The following is a 20,947-nucleotide window of genomic DNA, read 5'->3' on the forward strand; positions in this document are numbered from 1 at the left end:
TTTTGGTTTGGTCTGCTAAGAACTTTGCTATTTAATTGTTTCATCTATCTCTTTGTGAGGTCTACTTACACTGGCTGAAATTAGCTCACTGAGTGAGTAGGAGCTTTGATAAGTCAGGGAAATAAGAAGGTAATTTGGGATGACTCTTTTGGGGGCATATAGACAGAGGACCATGGGAAAGAGGCCAGAATAAGAACTTAGCACCAGAGACAAATCCCAGGAATACTTAATATTAATGTGTAATAAGAGAGGAGAGAAAATAAGAACTAGGATTCTCTGCATGATGGCAGCCCTTTCCCCTGACTTTGCTTATCAGTTTTCATTCTATGAATAGCTTGTATCTGAAGGCATTGAAAACCACCAACCCTTTGCAGAGGTAAATGTCAGAATCACTGACTTTGACTGGAGTTATGTTTTTAAAATATTTGGAGGGGCACCTGGGTGACTCATTTGGTTAAGCATCTGACTCCTGATTTTGGCTCAAGTCATGATTTCATGGTTTGTGGGATTGAGCCCCTCATCAGGGCTCTGTGCTGACATCCTGGAGCTTGCTTGGGATTCTCTCTCTCCCTCTCTCTCTCTCTCTCTGCCCCTCCCTTCCACTTCCTCCCTCCCTCCCTCTCTCCCAAAATAAACATTTAAAAAATAAATCAATAAAAGACTTGTTACAGTTAGATAATGTACACATTGTATATTACATGTTACATTAAATATGCATATTACATCATAACCTTTATTCTGTAGAAAAATACATACACATTAATATTATCTATAAGTTAGATCAAAAGCCAGATTAACAAATATTTACAATATACCTGGGTATATAGTATTTATAGAAACAGAAGTTCCTCTTTCCTGTTGTAACATTATTTGTAGTTTTCTTCGATGTTGTGGATTGTCAAATGACCTCTATTTTTCATTTTGTGTGCTTATTTGCCAGTTCTTTGGTTATCCCCACAGCTTTGTCATTTTCCTGACTTATTTCTTCACTGAGAAAAAAAATATGGCCCCACATTCAATTCAACAAATAATTCTCTACCTACTATGTGGAAAGTCATGTGCCAGGAATCTCTTCAGGATAAGAAAAACATGTTGAGTGGTCTTGTTACGGTTTTGTCCCAACTGATATTAGAGACTAATGGAAATACTTGTTCAGTGTCTCTACCTTCATATTTCATAGCATTCTTGCCTAAATCAAATTGTTCTCAGTATAGTGCTAACGTGTGAAATACTCTATTACTTAACTGTAATTGATTACTCTTGAAAACATGACTCCAAACATATGTATTTTTCTAGGTGTTTCTTTTTTTTTTTTGTCTTTTTTTTTTTCAAGTTAGTTAACATACAGTATATTAGCTTCAGGAATAGAACCCAGTGATTCATCTCTTACATATAACGCCCAGTGCTCATCCCAACAAGTGCCCTCCTTAATGCCCATCACCCATTTAACCCACCCCTCCAGCAACGGTCAGTCTGTTCTCTGTATTTAAGAGTCTTTTATGGTTTTCCTCCCTCTCTGTTTTTATCTTTTTTAAAAATATAATTTATTGTCAAATAGGCTAACACACAATGTGTAAAGCGTGCTCTTGGTATGGGGGGGTAGATTCCTGTGCTTTATCGCTTACATACAACACCCAGCGCTCATTCCAACAAGTGCCCTCCTCAATGCCCATCACCCATTTTCTACGCCCCCCCCCCATCAACCCTGTTTGTTCTCTGTATTTAAGAGTCTCTCTTATGGTTTGCCTCCCTCCCTCTCTGTAACTTTTTTTTTCCCCTTCCCTTCCACCCTGGTCTTCTGTTAAGTTTCTCAAGATCCACATATGAGTGAAAACATATGATATATTTCTCTGACTGACTTATTTCACTTAGCATAATACTTTACAGTTTCATCCGCATTGCTGCAAATGGCAGGATTGCATTCTTTCTTTTTGCCAAGTAGTATTCCATTGTATATATAAACCGATCTTTTTTATCCATTCATCAGTTGATGGACATTTAGGCTCTTTCCATAATTCGGCTATTATTGAAAGCGCTGCTATAAACATTGGGGTACGTGCCCCTATGAATCAACACTCCTGTATCCTTTGGATAAATTCCCAGTAGTGCTATTGCTGGGTCATAGGGTAGTTCTATTTTTAATTTTTTGAGGAATCTCTACACTATTTCTCCAGAGCGGCTGCACCAGTTTGCATTCCCACCAACAGTGCAAGAGGGTTCCTGTTGCTCCATATCCTTGCCAGCATCTGTTGTTTCCTGAGTTGTTCATTTTAGCCACTTGGACCAGTGTGAGGTGGTATCTCAGTGTGGTTTTGATTTGTTTTTCCCTGATGATGAGTGACATTGAGCATCTCTTCATGTGTCTGTTGGCCACCTGTATGTCTTCTTTGGAAAAGTGTCTTAATGTCCTCTGACCATTTCTTCACTGGATTGTTTTTCAGGTGTTTAATTTGGTCAGTTCTTTATAGATTTTGGATACTAACCCTTTATCCGATATGTCATTTACGAATATCTTTTCCTATTCCGTCGGTTGCCTTTTAGTTTTGCTGATTGTTTTCTTAGCAGTGCAGAAACTTTCCATCTTGATGAGGTCCCAATAGTTCAGTTTTGCTTTTAATTCCCTTGCCTTTGCAGATGTGTCAAGCAAGAAATTGCTACGGCTGAGGTCAAAGAAGTTGTTGCCTGTGTTCTCCTCTAGGGTTTTGATGGTTTCCTCTCTCACATTGAGGTCTTTCATCCATTTTGAGTTTATGTATGGTGTAAGAAAGTGGTCTAGTTTTATTCTTCTACATGTTGCTGTCCAGTTCTCCCAGCACCATTTGCTAAAGAGACTTTTTTCCATTGGATACTCTTTCTTGCTTTGTCAAAGATTAGTTGGCCATACATTTGTGGGTCTAATTCTGGGGTCTCTATTCTATTCCATTGTTCTATGTGTCTGTTTTTGTGCCAATACCATACTATCTTGATGATTACAGCTTTGTAGTAGAGAATGGAGTCTGGGATTGTGATACCTCCTGATTTGGTTTTCTTTTTCAATATTACTCTGGCTTTTCAGGGTCTTTTGTGGTTCCATGCAAATTTTGGGATTGTTTGTTCTAGCTTTAAGATTTCCAGTGCAACTTTGGGATTGCATTGAATGTGTATATTGTATTGACATTTTAACAATATTTGTTCTTGGAATTTATGAGCATGGAATGTTTTTCCATTTCTTTGTGTCTTCTTTAATTTCCTTCATAAGTTTTCTATAGTTTTCAGCATACAGATCTTTTACATCTTTAGTTAGGTTTATTCCTAGGTATTTTATGGTTCTTGGTTCAATCATGAATGGGATAAATTTCTTGATTTCTCTATCTGTTGTTTCATTATTGGTGTATCGAAATGCAACTGATTTCCGTTCATTGATTTTGTACCCTGAGACTTTGCTGAATTTATGTATCAGTTCTAGCAGCCTTTTGGTGGAGTCTTTTGGGTTTTCCATGTAAAGTATCATGTTGTCTGTGAAAAGTGAAAGTTTGACTTCTTTGCCAATTTTAATGCCTTTTATTTCATTTTGTTGTCTGATTGCTGATGCTAGGACTTCCAACACTATGTTGAACAACAGTGGTGAGAGTGGACATCCCTGTTGTGTTCCTGATCTTGGGGGAAGGCTCTCAGTATTTCCCCATTGAGGATGATATTAGCTGTGGACTTTTCATAAATGGCTTTTATGATGTTTAGGTATGTTCCTCTATCCCGACTTTCTTGAGGATTTTTATAAAGAAAGGATGCTGTATTTTGTCAGATGCTTTTTCTGCATCTATTGACAGGATCATATGGTTCCTATCCTTTTTTTTATTAATGTCATGTGTTACATTGATTGATTTGTGAATATTGAACCAGCCTTGCAGCCCAGGAATGAATCCCACTTGATCATGGTGAATAATTCTTTTTATATGCTGTTGAATCTGATTTGCTAGTATCTTGTTGAGAATCTTTGCCTCCGTGTTCATCAGGGATATTGGCGTATAATTCTCCTTTTTTTTGTGGGGTCTCTGTCTGGTTTGAGAATCAAGGTAATGCTGGCTTCATAAAATGAGTCTAGAAGTTTTCCTTCCCTTTCTATTTTTTGAAACAGCTTACGAAGGATAGGTATTAACTCTGTTTTAAATGTCTGGGAGAATTCCCGTGGGAAGCCATCTGGCCCAGGACTCTTATTTGTTAGGAGATTTTTGATAACTGATTCAATTTCTTCACTAGTTATGGGTATGTTCAAATTTTCTGTTTCTTCACACTTGAGTTTTGGTAGTGTGTAGGTGTTTAGGAGTTTGTCCATTTCTTCCAGATTGTCCAGTTTGTTGGCATATAATTTTTCATAGTTTTCTGTAATAATTGTTTGTATTTCTGAGGGATTGGTTGTGATAAGTCCCATTTTCATTCATGATTTTATCTATTTGGGTCCTCTTTTCTTTTTGAGAAGTCTGGTAGGGGTTTATCAATTTTGTTTATTTCTTTATTTTTTTTTCCAAAAAACCAGCTCTTAGTTTCATTGATATGTTCTACTATTTTTTGGGGGGGGGAATTCTATATTGTTTATTTTTGCTCTGATCTTTATTATTTCCCTTCTTCTGTCCTTGGGATTTCTTTGCTATTCTGCTTCTAGTTCCTTTAGGTGTGCTGTTAGATTTTGTATTTGGGATTTTTCTTGTTTCTTGAAATAGGCCTGGACTGCAATGTATTTTCCTCTTAAGACTGCCTTTGCTGCATCCCAAAGAGTTTGGATTGTTATATTTTCATTCTCATTTGTTTCCATATATTTTTAAATTTATTCTTTAATTTCCTGGTTGACCCATTCATTCTTTTGTAGAATGTTCTTTAACCTCTATGCATTTGGAGGCTTTCCAACCATTTTCCTATGGTTGATTTCAAGTTTCATAGCATTGTGATCTGAAAATGTGCATGGTATGATCTCAATTCTTTTATATTTATTGAGAGCTGTTTTATGACCCAGTATATGGTCTGTCTTGGAGAATGTTCCTTGTGCACTTGAGAAGAATGTGTATTCTGCTGCTTTAGGATGAAAAGTTCTGAATATATCTGTTAAGTCCATCTGGTGCAGTGTATCATTCAGGGCCATTGTTTCTTTGTTGATTTTTTGCCTAGATGATTTGTCCATTGTTGTAGGTGGAGTATTAAAGTCCCCTGAAGTTACCACATTCTTACCAATAAGATTGCTTATGTCTGTGATTAATTGTTTTATATATTTGGGTGCCTTCGAATTGGGTGCATAAACACTTATAATTGTTAGCCTTTCTTGATGGATAGACCCCATAATTATGATATAATGCCCTTCTTCATCTCTTGTTACAACCTTTAGTTTAAAAGCAAGTTTGTCTGGTATAAGTATGACTACTCCATCTTTCTTTTGACTTCCAGTAGCATGATAGATGGTTCTCCATCCCCTCACTTTGAATCTGAAGGTGTCCTCAGGTCTACAATGGGTCTCTTGTAGACAGCAAATAGATGGGTCTTGGTTTTTTTAATCCATTCTGATAACCTATGTCTTTTGATTGGAGCATTTAGACCATTTACATTCAGTATTATTATTGAAAGGTATGAATTTAGAGTCATTGTGTTAGCTGTAGGTTTCATGCTTGTAGTGATGTCTCTTGTCCTTTGTGGTCTTTACACCATTCCACTCACAGAGTCTCCCTTATGATCTCTTGTAGGGCTGGTTTAGTGGTGATGAACTCCTTCAGTTTTTGTTTGTATGGGAAAACCTTTATCTCTTCTTCTATTTTGAATGACAAGCTTGCTGGATAAAGGATTCTTGGCTGCATATTTTTCCGATTCAGCACATTTAATATTTCCTGCCACTCCCTTCTGGCCTGCCAAGTTTCAATATATAGGTCTGCTACTACCCTTATATGTGTACCCTTGTAGGTTAAGGCCCATTTGTCCCTAGCTGCTTTCAGAATTCTCTCTTTAGCTTTGTATCTTGCCAGATATGCCAGACATATCTTCTGATATGTCATGCAGAAGATCGATTCCTGTTGTGTTTGAAGGGTGTTCTCTGTGCCTCCTGGATTTCAGTGTCTGTTTCCTTCCCCAGATAGGGGAAGTTCTCAGCTATGATTTTTTCAAGCACACCTGTGGCCCCTTTCTTCTTCTTCTTCTTCTGGAACTCCTGTGATACAGATGTTATTACGTTTCATTGAATCACTCAGCTCTCTAATTCTCCCCTCATGGTTTAAAATTTTTTTACTCTCTTTTTCTCGGCTTCCTCTTTTTCCATAATTTTATCTTCTAGTTCACTTATTCTCCCCCCGCCTCTTCAGTCTTCACTGTCACCGCCTCTAGTTTTTGCATCTCATTTACAGCATTTTTTAATTCATCATGACAATTTTTTAGTTCCTTGATCTCTGTAGCAATAGATTCCCTGCGGTCTTCTATGCTTTTTTCAAGCCCAGTGATTAATCTTACGACTATTATTCTAAATTCTTGTTCAGTTATATTGTTTATATCTGTTTTGATCAATTCTTTAGCTTTCATTTCTTCCTGGAATTTATTTTGAGGAGAAATCTGGTTGTTGTTTTTTTTTTTCATTTTTGCTAGTTTTCTGTCCCTTATGTGCTTTAAAAGCTTGTTACGTGTCCTGCACCTGTGAACACTACTATATTAAAGGTGGGTCATAACTGTCCAGGGCCTGGCCCTTCAGGAGGTGCTTTTTGGAGTGTGTTATTTTCTCTCTGTTGTTATGAGTCTCTTTGCTTTTATCTCCCTAAATAGTGATGCTTTAGACCCTCCACCAGGTGTGCTTTGATTTGTTCATTGAAGTAGCCCTGGAAAACTGTTAAATAAACAAACAAATAAAAATGAAGACAAAAACAAAAAACAACAAAGACAAGAAACAAAAACAAAAGCCACCAGCAGCAGCAAAACAACAGGGTGGGGGCAGTGTTGATGGAAAAGGCCTTATCCCCTACAAAGAGAGAAATGACAGGGATGTGGAAAAAGAAAAGAAAAGAAAAGAAAAGAAAATTGACGTGGCAGAGAAACTATGGCTTAAAACAGAGAGAGGAAAATAAAGAAGGAGATAGAGAAAAAGTATAAAGAGAACAGATTAAATATGTCTGCTTAAACCAAGAACCAGAATAACCAGACTCGAGGAGGGAAGAAATAAGAACGGAAAAGGAAGAGAAAAAAATATGCATATATAATAATTGTCCAAGAATTAAATCTGGGAATGCAAAACCGCTGGGTGCCTGGGAACCGGTGGCAGCACTGGTCTGGAAGAGGGGCTGTATGGTTGGTTAGCGTCAATCTCGCTCTTGTAAATAGCAGTTACCAGGCCCAGAGGGGCGTGGATTGGTGTAGGTGGGTCCCGCCTCCACTGTGGGCCCGCTGTTCCCTGAAGCCCACCTTGATGGTGATGGGGAGAAAAATGGCAACACCCCAGTCTCTTCTCCATGGACAGGGTGTCCCAAACCTCTCTGTTCAGACTGTCCTCACAGTGCCACAGGGGCAAACAAGGTGGTTTGTACTGCTCCACCGACTCCCGCACCTCCCTGGCACTGCGCTGGGATTTAAACCCCGATGTTTTAAAGGGTCCCGCTCGAGCACCCCGGTTCCAGGGAAGTGCTGCTCCGCGCCACCGATATATGGCCTCTGGCTGGCGGGCACAGGCAGTCTTTGCCCTTTAGACGGTTATATACCTTCTTCCTCTAGTACTCCAGGCAGGGGATCGCTTTCTCCCACTGCGGACTGTGCCTCTGAACTAGTTACTGATCACGGGGCTGGCTCCCCTCCTCCCCAGGTGCACGAACAGGGCAGTTGACCTCCGTCCGGAGGTAGCCCCGCAGTTAGAGATTGGATCTTTGTCCGTCCTGCGCCCTGGTTTTTCTCTTGTCTCGATAAAGTCCTACACTTCCCCAGCATCTCTTTCATTTCCCTCTGTCTTTCCTCAGAAGGGGATCCCTCCAGTCCATGCCTACGCAGCGCATTTTATCTCTCCTAGTTCGCAATCCTGCACCTGTGGCCTGCCAGGTTATCTTCATGGGTCCCTGGAGACCTCTGTTTCACTCTGCAGCCCCTACTCTTGGAATTCAAAGTCCTTTGGCCTCAACACTGCTGTGTTGCAAGGACGAGGGAGCTTCAGGTCCACCTACTTCTCCACCTTGTTGGATCTTCCTTTTTCTAGTTGTTCCTAAATTATGGCACTACGTTAGTCTGACATATATGGAACAATGTTAGAAGTACAGCAGTCTGTTATTTTTAAAATATTTGTCATGTCTTTTTCCTAAGAGAGATTTTATCTTTCTTTTCTACCATGCAGATGAGTATGTGTTTGATCAGAATGAGACATAGCTAAGCCTGTATTAATGGCATAGTATAAACAGAACTTTCTCTCCAGGGGGGAAAAAAAGCATTTTTATGCCTGAAAATATGTTGAAATATGGCCTTAGCCTGTGGCTTTCATCAACACATGCCACGATTATCACCTGACCAGAATCAAAGACCTGCAGGTTAAGTATGTCCCCTCCTCTTTTCTCTTTCCCTTCATCCCTCCCTCAGTGTCTTCCCCTGTGAGGCCCAACCTGCTGTTCGGAGCTACAGTAAACAGTGCTTGGCAGGGTTCTTATTTCTAAAGCATTTAGATGATCTAGCTCTTACCTTAATGACTGAAGTTGAGATTGTATTGCTCTTTTTTGGAACTGTATTCATCTAATTTATTTAATTCTTTATTATAATTGTACATTACTTAAGAAACATGTTTACATGGGAGTTTAATTAGTGCAGTTGATATGGTACTATATGCAGGCAAGTGCTAACAATAGTATGTTATGTGAAAGTCTTTAAAGGTTTGTTGACTATAATGATGATACTACCCTATGGTGTACTGTCTGTTATATTGCAAAGAGATTCTAATGGTTAAAATTTCTTATTCATTTGAAAATGTTTTAGTGGCATTTTGCTAAGTATAGAATGCCAGGGCCCCAGAATAGGCTAGACACAAAACTACAAATTTAAGAATATTTATCATTTGTGCAACAATTTTCTGTCAGGAGGCTTTGTACATAGTAGTTAAAGTGTCTGAGCTGTGGAATCAGGCATACCAGGATTTGAGTCCAGCTCTATAACTTAATAGCTAAATAACCTCAAACAGGTTGTGCTACTCTGGGATGTTGTTGTTGTTGTTGCTGTTGTTGTTGTTGTTGTTGTTGTTGTTTTGGTCTATAAAAGGGAGAGATGTAACAATACCAACTTCTTAGGAATTGTAAAGATTGAGCATGAAGATGATGATGATGATGATGACGACGACGATAGCAGATACTTCTATAGTCTTTATTGTGTGCCAGACACTGATCTAAGCACAATACATTTTTAAATCATTAGACCCTCACAACCACCTTATGCAGTGGATACTGTTATATCTGCATTAAATGTTAGCAAGTAACACCAACAAGAACTACCACCAAGAAGTCACTGTGTCCTTAACCACATTCTAGTCACAACAGGAATGCATAGAAAATATTACCATTTTAATTTTTTTTAATTTTTATTTTTGAGAGAGAGAGAGTGTGAGCAGGGGAAAGTCAGAGAGAGAGAGAGAGAGAATCTGAAACAGGCTCCAGGCTCTGAGCTGTCAGCACAGAGCCTGAGGAGGGCCACAGACTCACAGACTGAGATCATGACCTGAGCTTAGTCAGATGGTTAACCTACTGAGCCACCCAGGAGCACCCCCAAGTATTACCATTTTTCTATAGAAATTTAAATTCATATTGTATATTGTTAATTATATTGAAAGATTTTAAAAACTGTTTACCTTTTCCAATCCCTTTATCTTTGTTTTCTTGAAATGTTATTATTTTAATTAAAACTCAGAACTAAAAGGTGATAATCACCTGTTTGTTAAGAATATGCCGCCACACTTTAGGGGCGCCTGAGTGGCTCAGTTTGTTAAATGTCCAACTTGGGCTCAGGTCATAATCTCGTGGTTTGTGAGTTCAAGCCCTGCGTGTCAGGCTCTGTGCTGACAGCTCGGAGCCTGGAGCCTGCTTTAGATTCTGTGACTCCCTTTCTCTCTCTGCCCCTCTCCCACTCATGCTCTGTCTCTCTGTCTCTCAAAAATAAATAAATAAAAACATTTTTTTTAATTTTTGAAAAAAGAATATTCCAAACTTTAGATAAACTATATTTTATTATATTTTTTAGCCAAAGATTTAAAAGTATAGAGGAATGGAGATTGATGGACAGACAGTTGAGGTAACGAACATTTTCATTGGCTACTAGGATATATCAGGGCCTGCATTATTCTTTATGCTTTTTGTGCTGAGGCTCTATTTTTAAAATTAATTCTGTAGATCAACAAAAGGATGGATCCAGAAACAAAGGGAAGCTTGCCTATTTTCTAAGTTACACCAATCAGTATAAACCATTTTCACTGCTTTTTCTCTCAGCTAAGTGACTGTGAAGCAGAAGATAGTAAGAAGCCTTGGAAAATAGTTATTGGTCTTTTTTCCATCTTAGCCAATAAAATGTAGTGGTTTTTTTTTTTCAAGTTCTATGCCACATATTCAAAACATGCTTTGGGAAAATTCCCAAGATAAGTATAAACTACATGCAGTCTTTGTGGTTTGGGATATTTGACTTACAATCTTCCATACCAAATGGCAGCTCATACCGGGGAGGGGGGGGGGCAAGAAGGAGTTTTGCTAGAGTCCTAGAAAGTGACAGGTGTTCTTGAAGAGTACTTAGGGCTACAGCCAACCCAGGCAGAATAAAACAGGGTGAAGAAACCCAAGTAAGAAGAACTTAGTGTGGCTCAGAGTAAAAGGAACTTAGTGAAACTATAAGGCATGCAAGCAAATATTTGAACAAAAATGCATATATATCTTAAAGACTAATTATAGGGTAATTTTCAAGCCCTAAATCCTCTAAATGTAAATGTATGGTTGGACAATCCACAGCTAACAAAATTGTAATGATAGAACTGTACTACAGTATTAAAGCAAGAATAACACCCGTGGCCAACCAAAGACACTGACGAGTCACTAAACCTTCTCTTCACAAAATAGCATTTCAACTATCCATGTCCAAGCATAGTGACAGCTTTGGAACAGCCTTTAAGAATCATTCCCTTTATCCCCACATACAGTTGCACAATTGACTTTCCTCATTGTGTGGCTGGAGTACAAGGAATTCCCCATGTTTCCGTATCTATTTAATACGTTTTCCCTTTGACTCAGCACTTCCATCTCTACTAATATATCTGACAAATGAATTTAAGGAATGGCCAATGTAAAGATATATTTACAAGAAAGTTTATTATGACATTGTCACTAATGCTTAATCATCACTTGGAAACATAAACTTTATCAGTATAGGTGATTGGTTAAATTCTGTCTGTACAATGAAATGAGAACAAGAGGAAAATGAGAAAGCCTCACATATACTTAAATAGAAGAATTTCCAAGATATGTTAAGTGACAATAAACGAGGTAGGGAACAGTATAATGTGATTCCATATGTGTGTATTTAAAGATGCATAACACACTTATATAGAGAATTTACATTAAATATATATGTATATAAGGTGAGGTCAGCATTTCAATTAAATAGGATAAAGTATATAAAGTGATTGTGTATCATGCCTATTTCATGCATAGATAAATTAATAAAATTTGCTGTTACTGTTATCTTTACAGTGAGTCAAGGAAGGAAAATTTGGGGGAGGGAGCTTTTACTAGTTTTACATGTTTATGTTATCTGAATTCTTGTGAACTGAACATGTATTACATTTATAATGAGATTAGAAAGTGGCTTGCTCTTGGGAAAAAGTTGGAAAAATGTGTTCACACTAAAGTATTAATAACACAACAAAACTTGATATATTTCTTCTGACAAGATACTGAAGAATTTCTAATGTGGGGGAAAGGGTAACTCTAGTACTCTTTGGAGCAGAGGTGTCTTCCTGAGATTTATAAAAGCAGTTTTGGAGATTTTTTCTTATTCCTTCTCACCTTGACATATGTATCCACTTGATTGTATTTCTTTCTTCTTGTTGTCAGGTGTGTGTGTGTGTATTTATATGAGAAGGGGGTATATATGCATATCATTTATACATTCAGGTTATTAACTTCTTTCAAGAATGGTTGGAAATTTTAAGGAAGAAATTGAAAGAATAACTGAAAGTAATTATTGCTTAGTTATCTAAACAAAGCAAAGATTTCTTTTTCTCCCTTCCAGTCTTTGCTTAGCAAATAAGAATCACCTTGCAAACAATTGAAAAGAGGCATTCCAGTGACCATACCCAATGTGGTACTAAATAATTTATCCCAGTAGAGTGATTATTACAAGGACTCTGAAGGAAAAATATTGACTATACTATATTATTTGTTTTAGAGAATTTTATTCTCAACTGTTACTTATGGTTCTATGAGCTGTGGTCATTCCAAATACTTACTTATCTTCATAATGTTGGAGTTAAATTTTACTGACATTCATTAAAGATATGGAAAGGGTGGCCATTTGAAAACTTTTGAATGCCAGTTATTTTTTTCTAAAATTACAGACTTACGTACAAACATTACTTGAATCATGCCTTATGCAGAATTTGGCTAAATTGATTTGGTAGATTCTTTCTGAATTCAGTGTGGGATTAATATGAAATGCATAGGCCCAATTGACAGCTTAAACATGTCTTTCTTATGGTAAATTTGGTGATGGACTATTGACTTATTAGAAAAGATGAACTCTTTTCTTAATTTTAATGCCTTAAAGATTTGAGGCCCGAATTGTACATAAGGCGTATCACATAGGATAAACTCATTATGGCAGGAGAGAATACTTGATGTAGTGTTAGAGCCCAGTATATAGAACTGTACTGCTAGAGTTCAAATCCTGGCCCTACTTCTTCCTGGCTATATGATCTTGGACAAGGTACCTACCTTCCTAGGTCTTGGTTTCTATTTTTGGTTTCAGGGTTATAAGTAGTAGACAGCAGGTAGATACTGTTTCATAGCGTTGCTAGAAGGTTGTAAGAATAAATGAGTTACTATTTATAGAACACTTAAACGAAGTCCTTTTTAAAATTTCTTTTTACTGAGGTATGAAATCGGATTTTTATGCTAGTTGGTTTTGATTATTTGTTTCTTGTTTGTATTACAGTTACAAATTATAACACTGTGGTAGAAACAAATTCAGATTCGGATGATGAAGACAAACTCCATATTGTGGAAGAAGAAAGTATCACAGACGCAGCAGACTGTGAGGGTGGCCTGCCGGGAGATGACCAGCCCACAGACCAGACAGTGTTACCAGGGAGCAGCGAGAGAGAAGGCGATGCTAAGAGCTGCTGGGACGATGACGGTGGGTTTAATGTTTTGTGTAATATTCTGGCCTCTTGAGTCTTTAAAAAATATATCTTCACTGAAAAGACAACTTTGATGAAAAGTTTGAAATGGTCTCTGAATTTGTCTATTAAATTCAATATAAGGTATCCTCTTACTTACCAGAAAGTAGATCATGAAACAGAATAATAAAGCTATTCTTATTATTTGTACAATATAAATAATATATTGAGGTCTAGTAGTTTTTGTTTAAACCAGAATCCAGCTTTCCATATACTGTGGATATAATTGAACCTACCTTTAATTTCATATGGTCACTTCAAATGAAGAATCTACTTAGAAACCTACAGATTGTATTTTGGTACAGTAAAATTATAACTCAACAAAAATCCACAAAACAGATAAATCACGGGAGTATTTTTAGTGTTTGAAAGCTTCTCACTCTCCCTCCTTCTCCCTGTTCTTTCCCCCTTCTTCCATTTCCCTATATGTATCAGAATCCTGTAAGTACTGTGATTCTTTCATTTGCTGTAAATTTTTACTTAAGTAAAATTTTTACTTTTACTAACTAAAGCACGGGTGAGTGGAAGGATTAGTGACAGTCACTCTAAGAGAGAGAGTCTCTCTGCTTAACTTACATTGAATATTTAACATTCTTCCTCATCTGTCAAATGAAGAAAGTGGACTATATAGTCTTTTCTTTCAGATCTAAAATTCCTCCTCTCTTACTTTTCCTAATAACCTAATTAAATCATTTACCCTGTCTTGCCAGGATTTAAACAACAGTTGTATAAAAACAGAAGAATGTGGAAATGGCACATATTGTGAATTAGAGGGGTTGGAGATCAGGAATAGGGGCATTGGCAAAGGCAAAGAGCATGCAACTGATCATATTCAAGGTCAGTCAGAGGAGAAGCCTCCCTGGCAAGAGTTCACATTTGGGGAGGTCATCTAAATAAGATATTAAAACCCAGGCTAGGTATTCTGGAGAAATGAATCAGATTTGCAGGTCAAAGAGTCTGGATACTCTGGTGGAAGCTTAGATAAAATATGGATCTAATAGTAGCACAGAGGACCAGTAGTTAAGATTTCTACAACAGGATATATTTATAGCTGGCAAAGAAATTTTTTTTGAAGTTTACTTATTTTTGAGAGAGACAGAATTAGCATGAGTGGGGGAAGGGCATGGAGAGAGGGAGGGAAAGAATCTGAAGCAGGCTCTGAACTGTCAGCACAGAGCCTGATGCAGGGCTCCAGAGCCTGATGCAGGGCTTGAACTCATGAAACTGTGAGATCATGACCTGAGCCAAAACCAAGAATCAGAGGCTTAATCAACTGAGCCACCCAGGGGCCCCAGGAACTTTTGAAATCATGTAACCAGCCCCCTCATTTTATAGCATTAAGCAGATTCTGCAAGAATGGGATTGCAAACTTGAATAAGACTGTCTCTGTATTGCTTATAGTTTAATGAGTGAGAAGGATAAATAAGTCACAAATTCATTACAGTTTGATGTAGGTATAAATTTAAAGTTCTGTGGAAACATTAATCAGGAATGTTCAAATCAGAGAGAGGAAGTTAAGTCTTAGAAGAATTTCTGAGTGAAGCAGTGCTGGTCTTGAGTTATAAAGGACAAGTAGAGGTTGATTTGATAAAGGAGAAGGAAAAGAAGGTGTTTCAAAACAGAAGAAACAATATACATGGATCCATAAAGGTTTGAACAAGTAGTGTTTGCAGAAAGTGAGGTCAGAGGCATAAACAAAGACTGTGAAGGGTGATGTGTGCTAAGTCAAGGAAGAACTTTACCCTAGAAGCTAGCTATGAGAACATCATTGATACGCAGTTTAGAAATAAGTCTGATAGCAATATGGAAAAGAATTTTGGAGGGAGAGAGTCTAGAGACCAGTAGCACCTTCAGTAAGGAGGCTATGACAATGGAGGAAAGATGAGACTTTATAACTAAGGAAATGGCCCTTGGAATGCGAATGAAAGGGAGAGATTTAATAGGAATGTAGAAGGTATATAAGATTTGGCTTGTTCTGTGTGGAAGGTAACAGAAGGACTGACATCTCCTAGACTTCTGGAAAGTAAAACCCGGAGAAATTAAATTGCTGACTTATTATCACAGCTCATTAATAGCAAAGCTGTTACTTCTTGTTAAACTATAATACTGAGCTCAGAACTTCTGGGAGCAAGGATTTCTTACATGTTTTGTGTCTGGGGCCAGAATTGATCCATTGGTATAGTTGATCCAAAGTGTTAATATGGAAACAAGAAACAAAAAACAATGATTTTTCTGGAAAAGAGGGAGATAGAAGAATGAAATAGAGGGGAGGAAAGAAAGATGAAAAATCAATGAAGAGGTTTTGTGCCTGAAAATGTGTTGGGATAAGTTATTTGAACTAACTCTCTCACTGAAAATAACTAATGGTGCTAGATTTAAAATGAATACGTAAATCTTCTTGAAAGCTTTAAAAGAGCTAACTGGATAGTGAGACATTAACAGATCAAAATCTATGTGAAAACAAGAACCCATAGAGGTAAGCAGAGCACTGCATAGAAGACTCCTTGGCCTCAAGGACATTTGCCTAACCAGGGTAATGTAAGATGTGGTTTTCAGGCTCTGAGAAGAAACAAAGCCTAGGACCACCTAAGAGTTTAATACCCACGTTTAATAGCAGATCCTCCCCCAGTATGAATTATAGCAGATCCTCCCCCAGTATGAATTACATCTTGACGTTATGATGCACTATGGTGAGCTCAGAGTAAACCCTCCTTCCTCAGGAGTTAGCAAGCAAAACTGCCTTGGCCAGGGGTCGGGGGAATGCAGGATTGTCTCTGACAAGGAGTAACCCAGCTGTCCTACAGTGATTTACAGCTTAAATTCACATTACTGTATAGCCTAATAAATCTCAAGCCATAACTGAATTTAAAGTAGATACTTTAAAGTATCTATGCTGATACTTCTAGGTGCCAAGAAGAAGCAAATTCAGATCTGTTGGAAGAACATACCTTTAAACTAGCACTGTAGAAATCTTCCAAGTAAGTTACCAAGAAGACAGCAACATGAGTGATAATTATCAGAAACAAAAGGAAGCAGAAACTCACCCATAAAGACTGTAATTAGTAGTGAGTTATCTGAAAGAGATTATAAAATGATTGTCATTTTTCAAGAAAAAAATAGACAAATTTGAAATTGCCTGCTCTGATAGAATAAAATATAACCAATAGATTTTAAGAAGAACCAAATGGAACTAAAAATGAAAAAAATTAGAATAATATAAATTCTGATTCAAAGCATGGATTTTAACAAAAAGTAAACAGAATTGAAGAAAGAATTAAAGAATTGGAAAATGGGGAAATTATACTAAATACAACTCAGAAATAAATATAGAAAAAAACACACACACACACAAACAGGATAAGAAACATGAAGAATAGAATGAGAAGGTCCAATATATATCTTAATTCTAGGAGAAGAGAGAATGAAATGAGAAGCAGCAATATTTGAAGAGATAATTGCTGAGACTTTTTCAGAATTGGTGAAAGTCACAAGACCATAGACTCAAGAAGACCAGTAAATCTCAAGAAGTATAAATAAGTCTACCCCCTATTCACATTATGGTGAAATTGCAGAACATGTAAGACAAAAGAACACTCTTAAAAGTAAATTTGAAAAAGTCAGATCGTGTTTAAGAAAGTGGCAGTTAGGCTGACAGCTGAATTCCTAGTAACCACAATGGAAGCTGGGCAGTAAAATATGCCTGCGAATACTGAATTCTATACTTAGCAAAGATTTCTTTTATGAAAGGAGGTGAAATAAGGTAATGATTTCAGACAAGTTTGAAAACAGAAAATTTGTTATCAGTAGACCCTTATTAAGGCAAATTTTAAAGAATGTATTTTAGACATGAGGAAACAAATCCTTGATAGATCTGAGATGTAAAAACAGAGATTACAAATATATGGAAAAAATAGATAGACGCATAGCATTTCCTATGAAAATGCTTTAAAAAGTGGATGTGACTAAATTTCAGATGACATCAACTTTTAACGCTTGAAAGCATTATAGATAATAGGATCACTTTATAATAATGAAAGATTAAGCGAAATCACTTAACAGATGAACATAGGGAAAGGGAAGGAAAAATAAGATAAAAACAGAGGGAGAGGAAAACCATAAAAGACTCTTAAATACAGAGAACATACTGAGGGTTGATGGGGATCGGGGGGTGGTGGAGTGGATTAAATGGGTGAACAGCATTAGGGAGGGCACTCTTCGGGATGAGCACTGGGTGTCATGTGTAAGAGATGAATCACTGGTTCTACTCCTGAATCCAAGACTACACTGTATGTTAACTAATTTGAAAATAAAAAATAATAATAAAGATTAAATTCCCTAATAAAATATTATTTTAAATGTGTGTGTACCGAATAATAAGCCCTCAAACATATAGAAAGGGAAATAGACGATGTACAAGAAGAAAAACACAAATCTAGTCATTGTGGACGATTTAACACCTCAGTTGGTCATTGATAGAATAATTACACAAAACCAGTGAGTAAGATATGAAAATATACATAAGGTGTATAAACAATGTACTTAGTAATTGCAAAATATTTTTCAACTATATGGAATATTCATAAAAAATTTTTAGAGGAAAACTTAGAACCTTAAGTAAATACTTCAGAAAAGGTTCTGGCTAAAAGTTAATGGGTTAGGCGTCTATTTTTAAGAATTTAGAAAAAAGAACAGCTAAAAGATTTTCAAATGTAAAAACAAGAAAGTAATATAAAATTGAAAACAAACCTACCATGCAAAAGGTCAGCATAGGCAAAACTCTGTTCTTTGAAAACTATTAACAAACCTTTGACAAAATTGACAAGAAAAAAAAAGAGAATATACAAATAACCGAAATCAAGAATGAAAAACAGGACATAACTAAGATACTACAGACATTGACAAGGTAAAAGGGAGTATTGCAAACAACTGCATGCCAATAAATTTGAAAATATGGGCAAGATACTAGAGATTCTAACCAAAACTGGCTGGGGAACAATTGGAAAACTGTGTTATAAAACCTCTGAAGAAATTGAAATAATGGTCAAAAGTATTCCCACAAAGAGGGAGTGAAGATGTGGAACAACCAAAACTTGTACATTGCTCATTGTAAGTGGTATGTCACTCTGGGACACAGTTTGGCACTTTATTATCAAACTAACTGTATGACCCAACGGTCCCACTCCTGGGTGTTTTTTCCTAGGGAAATCAAGACAGGTTTACACAAAAACTTGTACACTGGTGCCTAAAGAAGCTCTGTTCAAAACTGCCAAAAACGGGAAACAACCCCTTGTCCTTCAGCAGGTGAAAGGATAAGGAAACTATCGGACATCCGTATAATAATGGTCTACTACTTAGCAGTAAAAAAGGAACAAACTATTAATATAAGCAACAATTTGGAAGAATCTCTGAGTCATTATGCTGAGTGAAAGAAGCCAGTCTCAAAAGGTTACAGACTTGAAAAATGATTCTATCTATTTGACATTTTCAAAAAGACCAACTGTATGTTGGGTAACAAGTCAGTGGTGCTAGGGGCTAGAGCATGGAGAGTGCGACTCTAAAGGGATAGTACTAGAGAATTTGGGGGGATGATGGAACAGTTCTGTATCCTGATTTTGGTAGTGGTTACATGAATCTGTACATGTGTTAAAATTCGTAGAACCATACACCAAAAGGAAAAAAAGATTAAAATTTTCTGTGTGATCATTTATATATGTGTGTATGTGTGTGCATTTGGATATATGATATATATTATGTATATATCATATATGTATATATTATAAAATTTATATGTTTTTTTTCTCTCCTGCAAAGAAAACTCTAGCCCAGGTGGCATCACTGGTAAGTTTTTCTAAACATTCAAGGGGATAGTAATTCCAGTTTTAGACCACTCTTCCAAAGCCTAGGGTAAATGGGAAGATTCCCCAACTCTTTAAATGAGGCTACCATAATCTTGATACCAAAACGAATTATAAGAAGGTAGAATTACAGACTCACTCAGTTGTATACAGGCACAATAATTAAGCAAAATATTAGTTATACAATACATATGTATGTAAATGTGTGAGATGCAGTTCAAAAATACCACAGTGAACAGACTTAATGAGAACAATCAAATACTCTTCTCAACAGACAGAAAACAAAGTTAGTACGTATGAATTTAGTACGTACGAACGGATATCATAAAAGCTAGTAAACTAGGAAAAGAGGGTACTTCCTCATTCTAATAAAGTATATTTCTATAAAATCTATCACAGACATTCTACTTAATGGCAAAATGTTGAAAACTTGTTTTGCAGTCAAGAACAAGGTAATGATTTCCACTATCACCACTCTTTCCACACTTTCCACCACATTTTCCATCAGCCTTATATGAGAATTGCTACCCAGTGCAATTAGATCAGAAAATAAATTAATAAAGATAAGGATTAGAAAGGCAAAAACACAAAACTTATTATTTACAGATGATATAACTGTGTATAAAAAAGGAATACAAATAGATCATCAGTAAGAACTATAAAATGAGAATAGTTGTGTTAAAACCACATATAAAAAATTATAAATTCTTATTAGAGGCATTAGCAAATATTTCAATAAATGGAGGTATAAATTCATGGGTTAGAAGACTCCACTTTTTTTTAAGCTAAGATTTTTTTGAATTTCACTAGTTTTTCCATTAACATCCTCTTGTTCAGGATCCACTCCTGCCTAACTGCATAGTATTTAGTTATGTCTCTTCAGTCTCAGGAGACCAGCCTTTTACTGTTTCTCATGACCTTAAGGAGTAGTGGTCAGGTGTTTGTAGCATGTTTCTCAATTTAGGTTTGTCTAATATTTTTCTCATGATTATACTGAGGGTGTGGGATTTTGGAAAGAATAACACAATGGTAAAATACCCTTTTCATCACTTCCTATCAGTGAGCAAATGATAGCCACAAGCCATCTCTTTGATTTTTTTTCCCTACTAATTTATAAACTTTATTTTTTGTTGTTTTCTTCTTTTTTTATTCAAGTATAATTAACATACAATGTTATATTACTTTGAAGTGTACAATATAATGATTCAGCAATTCATTCTGTTTCTCAAGACATTACTGTGACATTTAACCTGGCCTGTAAGAAAGAGCCAGGAGGCTCATGAGCAAAATGAAGGAGGGAGAGATTAGTAGAAATGAAGCCAGCAGATTAATGGAATGCCAGAACATTTAAAGGTCTTGTAAGCTATTAGGAATACTTTTATTTTTATTGAAATGTGAAGGCATTAGAAGAAGTTGAATAGAGTAGTGGTATAATTTTATTTTTATTTTAGAAGTATGACTTTGGCTGCTGTATTGAGGATAAACTATAGAAGGCAAGGGTAGGAGAAGGAAGACCAGTAAGGAGGTTATCACCATAATCTAAATTGGCAGTTTAAATTAGGAAGGTAGAAGTAAAGATTGTGAGAATGTATCAAATTCTGGTTATATTTTGAGTCTATAGGACTTACTGATGGACTAGATCAGGATTGAGAAGGAAAGAGGAGCTTAAGGTGATTCTGTGGTTTCCTCCATTTGATGGTTA

At 36.6% G+C, this 20,947-nt stretch overlaps 1 protein-coding gene across 10 annotated transcripts in view; it reads left to right on the forward strand.

Moving 5' to 3' along the window:
* The window catches only part of ZEB1 (zinc finger E-box binding homeobox 1), a 197,956-nt gene that overhangs the window by 121,734 nt on the left and 55,275 nt on the right, over positions 1-20,947 (forward strand). For 5 of the 10 annotated variants that reach the window (XR_006219723.1, XR_006219715.1, XR_006219714.1 and 2 more), the window contains one exon: positions 13,147-13,228. Coding sequence is in view for 5 of the 10 variants with exons in the window: in XM_042991330.1 (XP_042847264.1) it covers positions 13,147-13,347; positions 19,202-19,228 (228 nt within the window). In the remaining 5 variants the exon portion in view is untranslated. Of the gene's footprint in view, positions 1-13,146; positions 13,348-19,201; positions 19,229-20,947 lie in introns of those variants that run through there. The other 5 variants (XM_042991331.1, XM_042991332.1, XM_042991335.1 and 2 more) reach the window with 2 other exon arrangements.

Source organism: Panthera tigris, chromosome B4, assembly GCF_018350195.1.
Source record: "Panthera tigris isolate Pti1 chromosome B4, P.tigris_Pti1_mat1.1, whole genome shotgun sequence".
Lineage (NCBI taxonomy): Eukaryota > Metazoa > Chordata > Mammalia > Carnivora > Felidae > Panthera > Panthera tigris.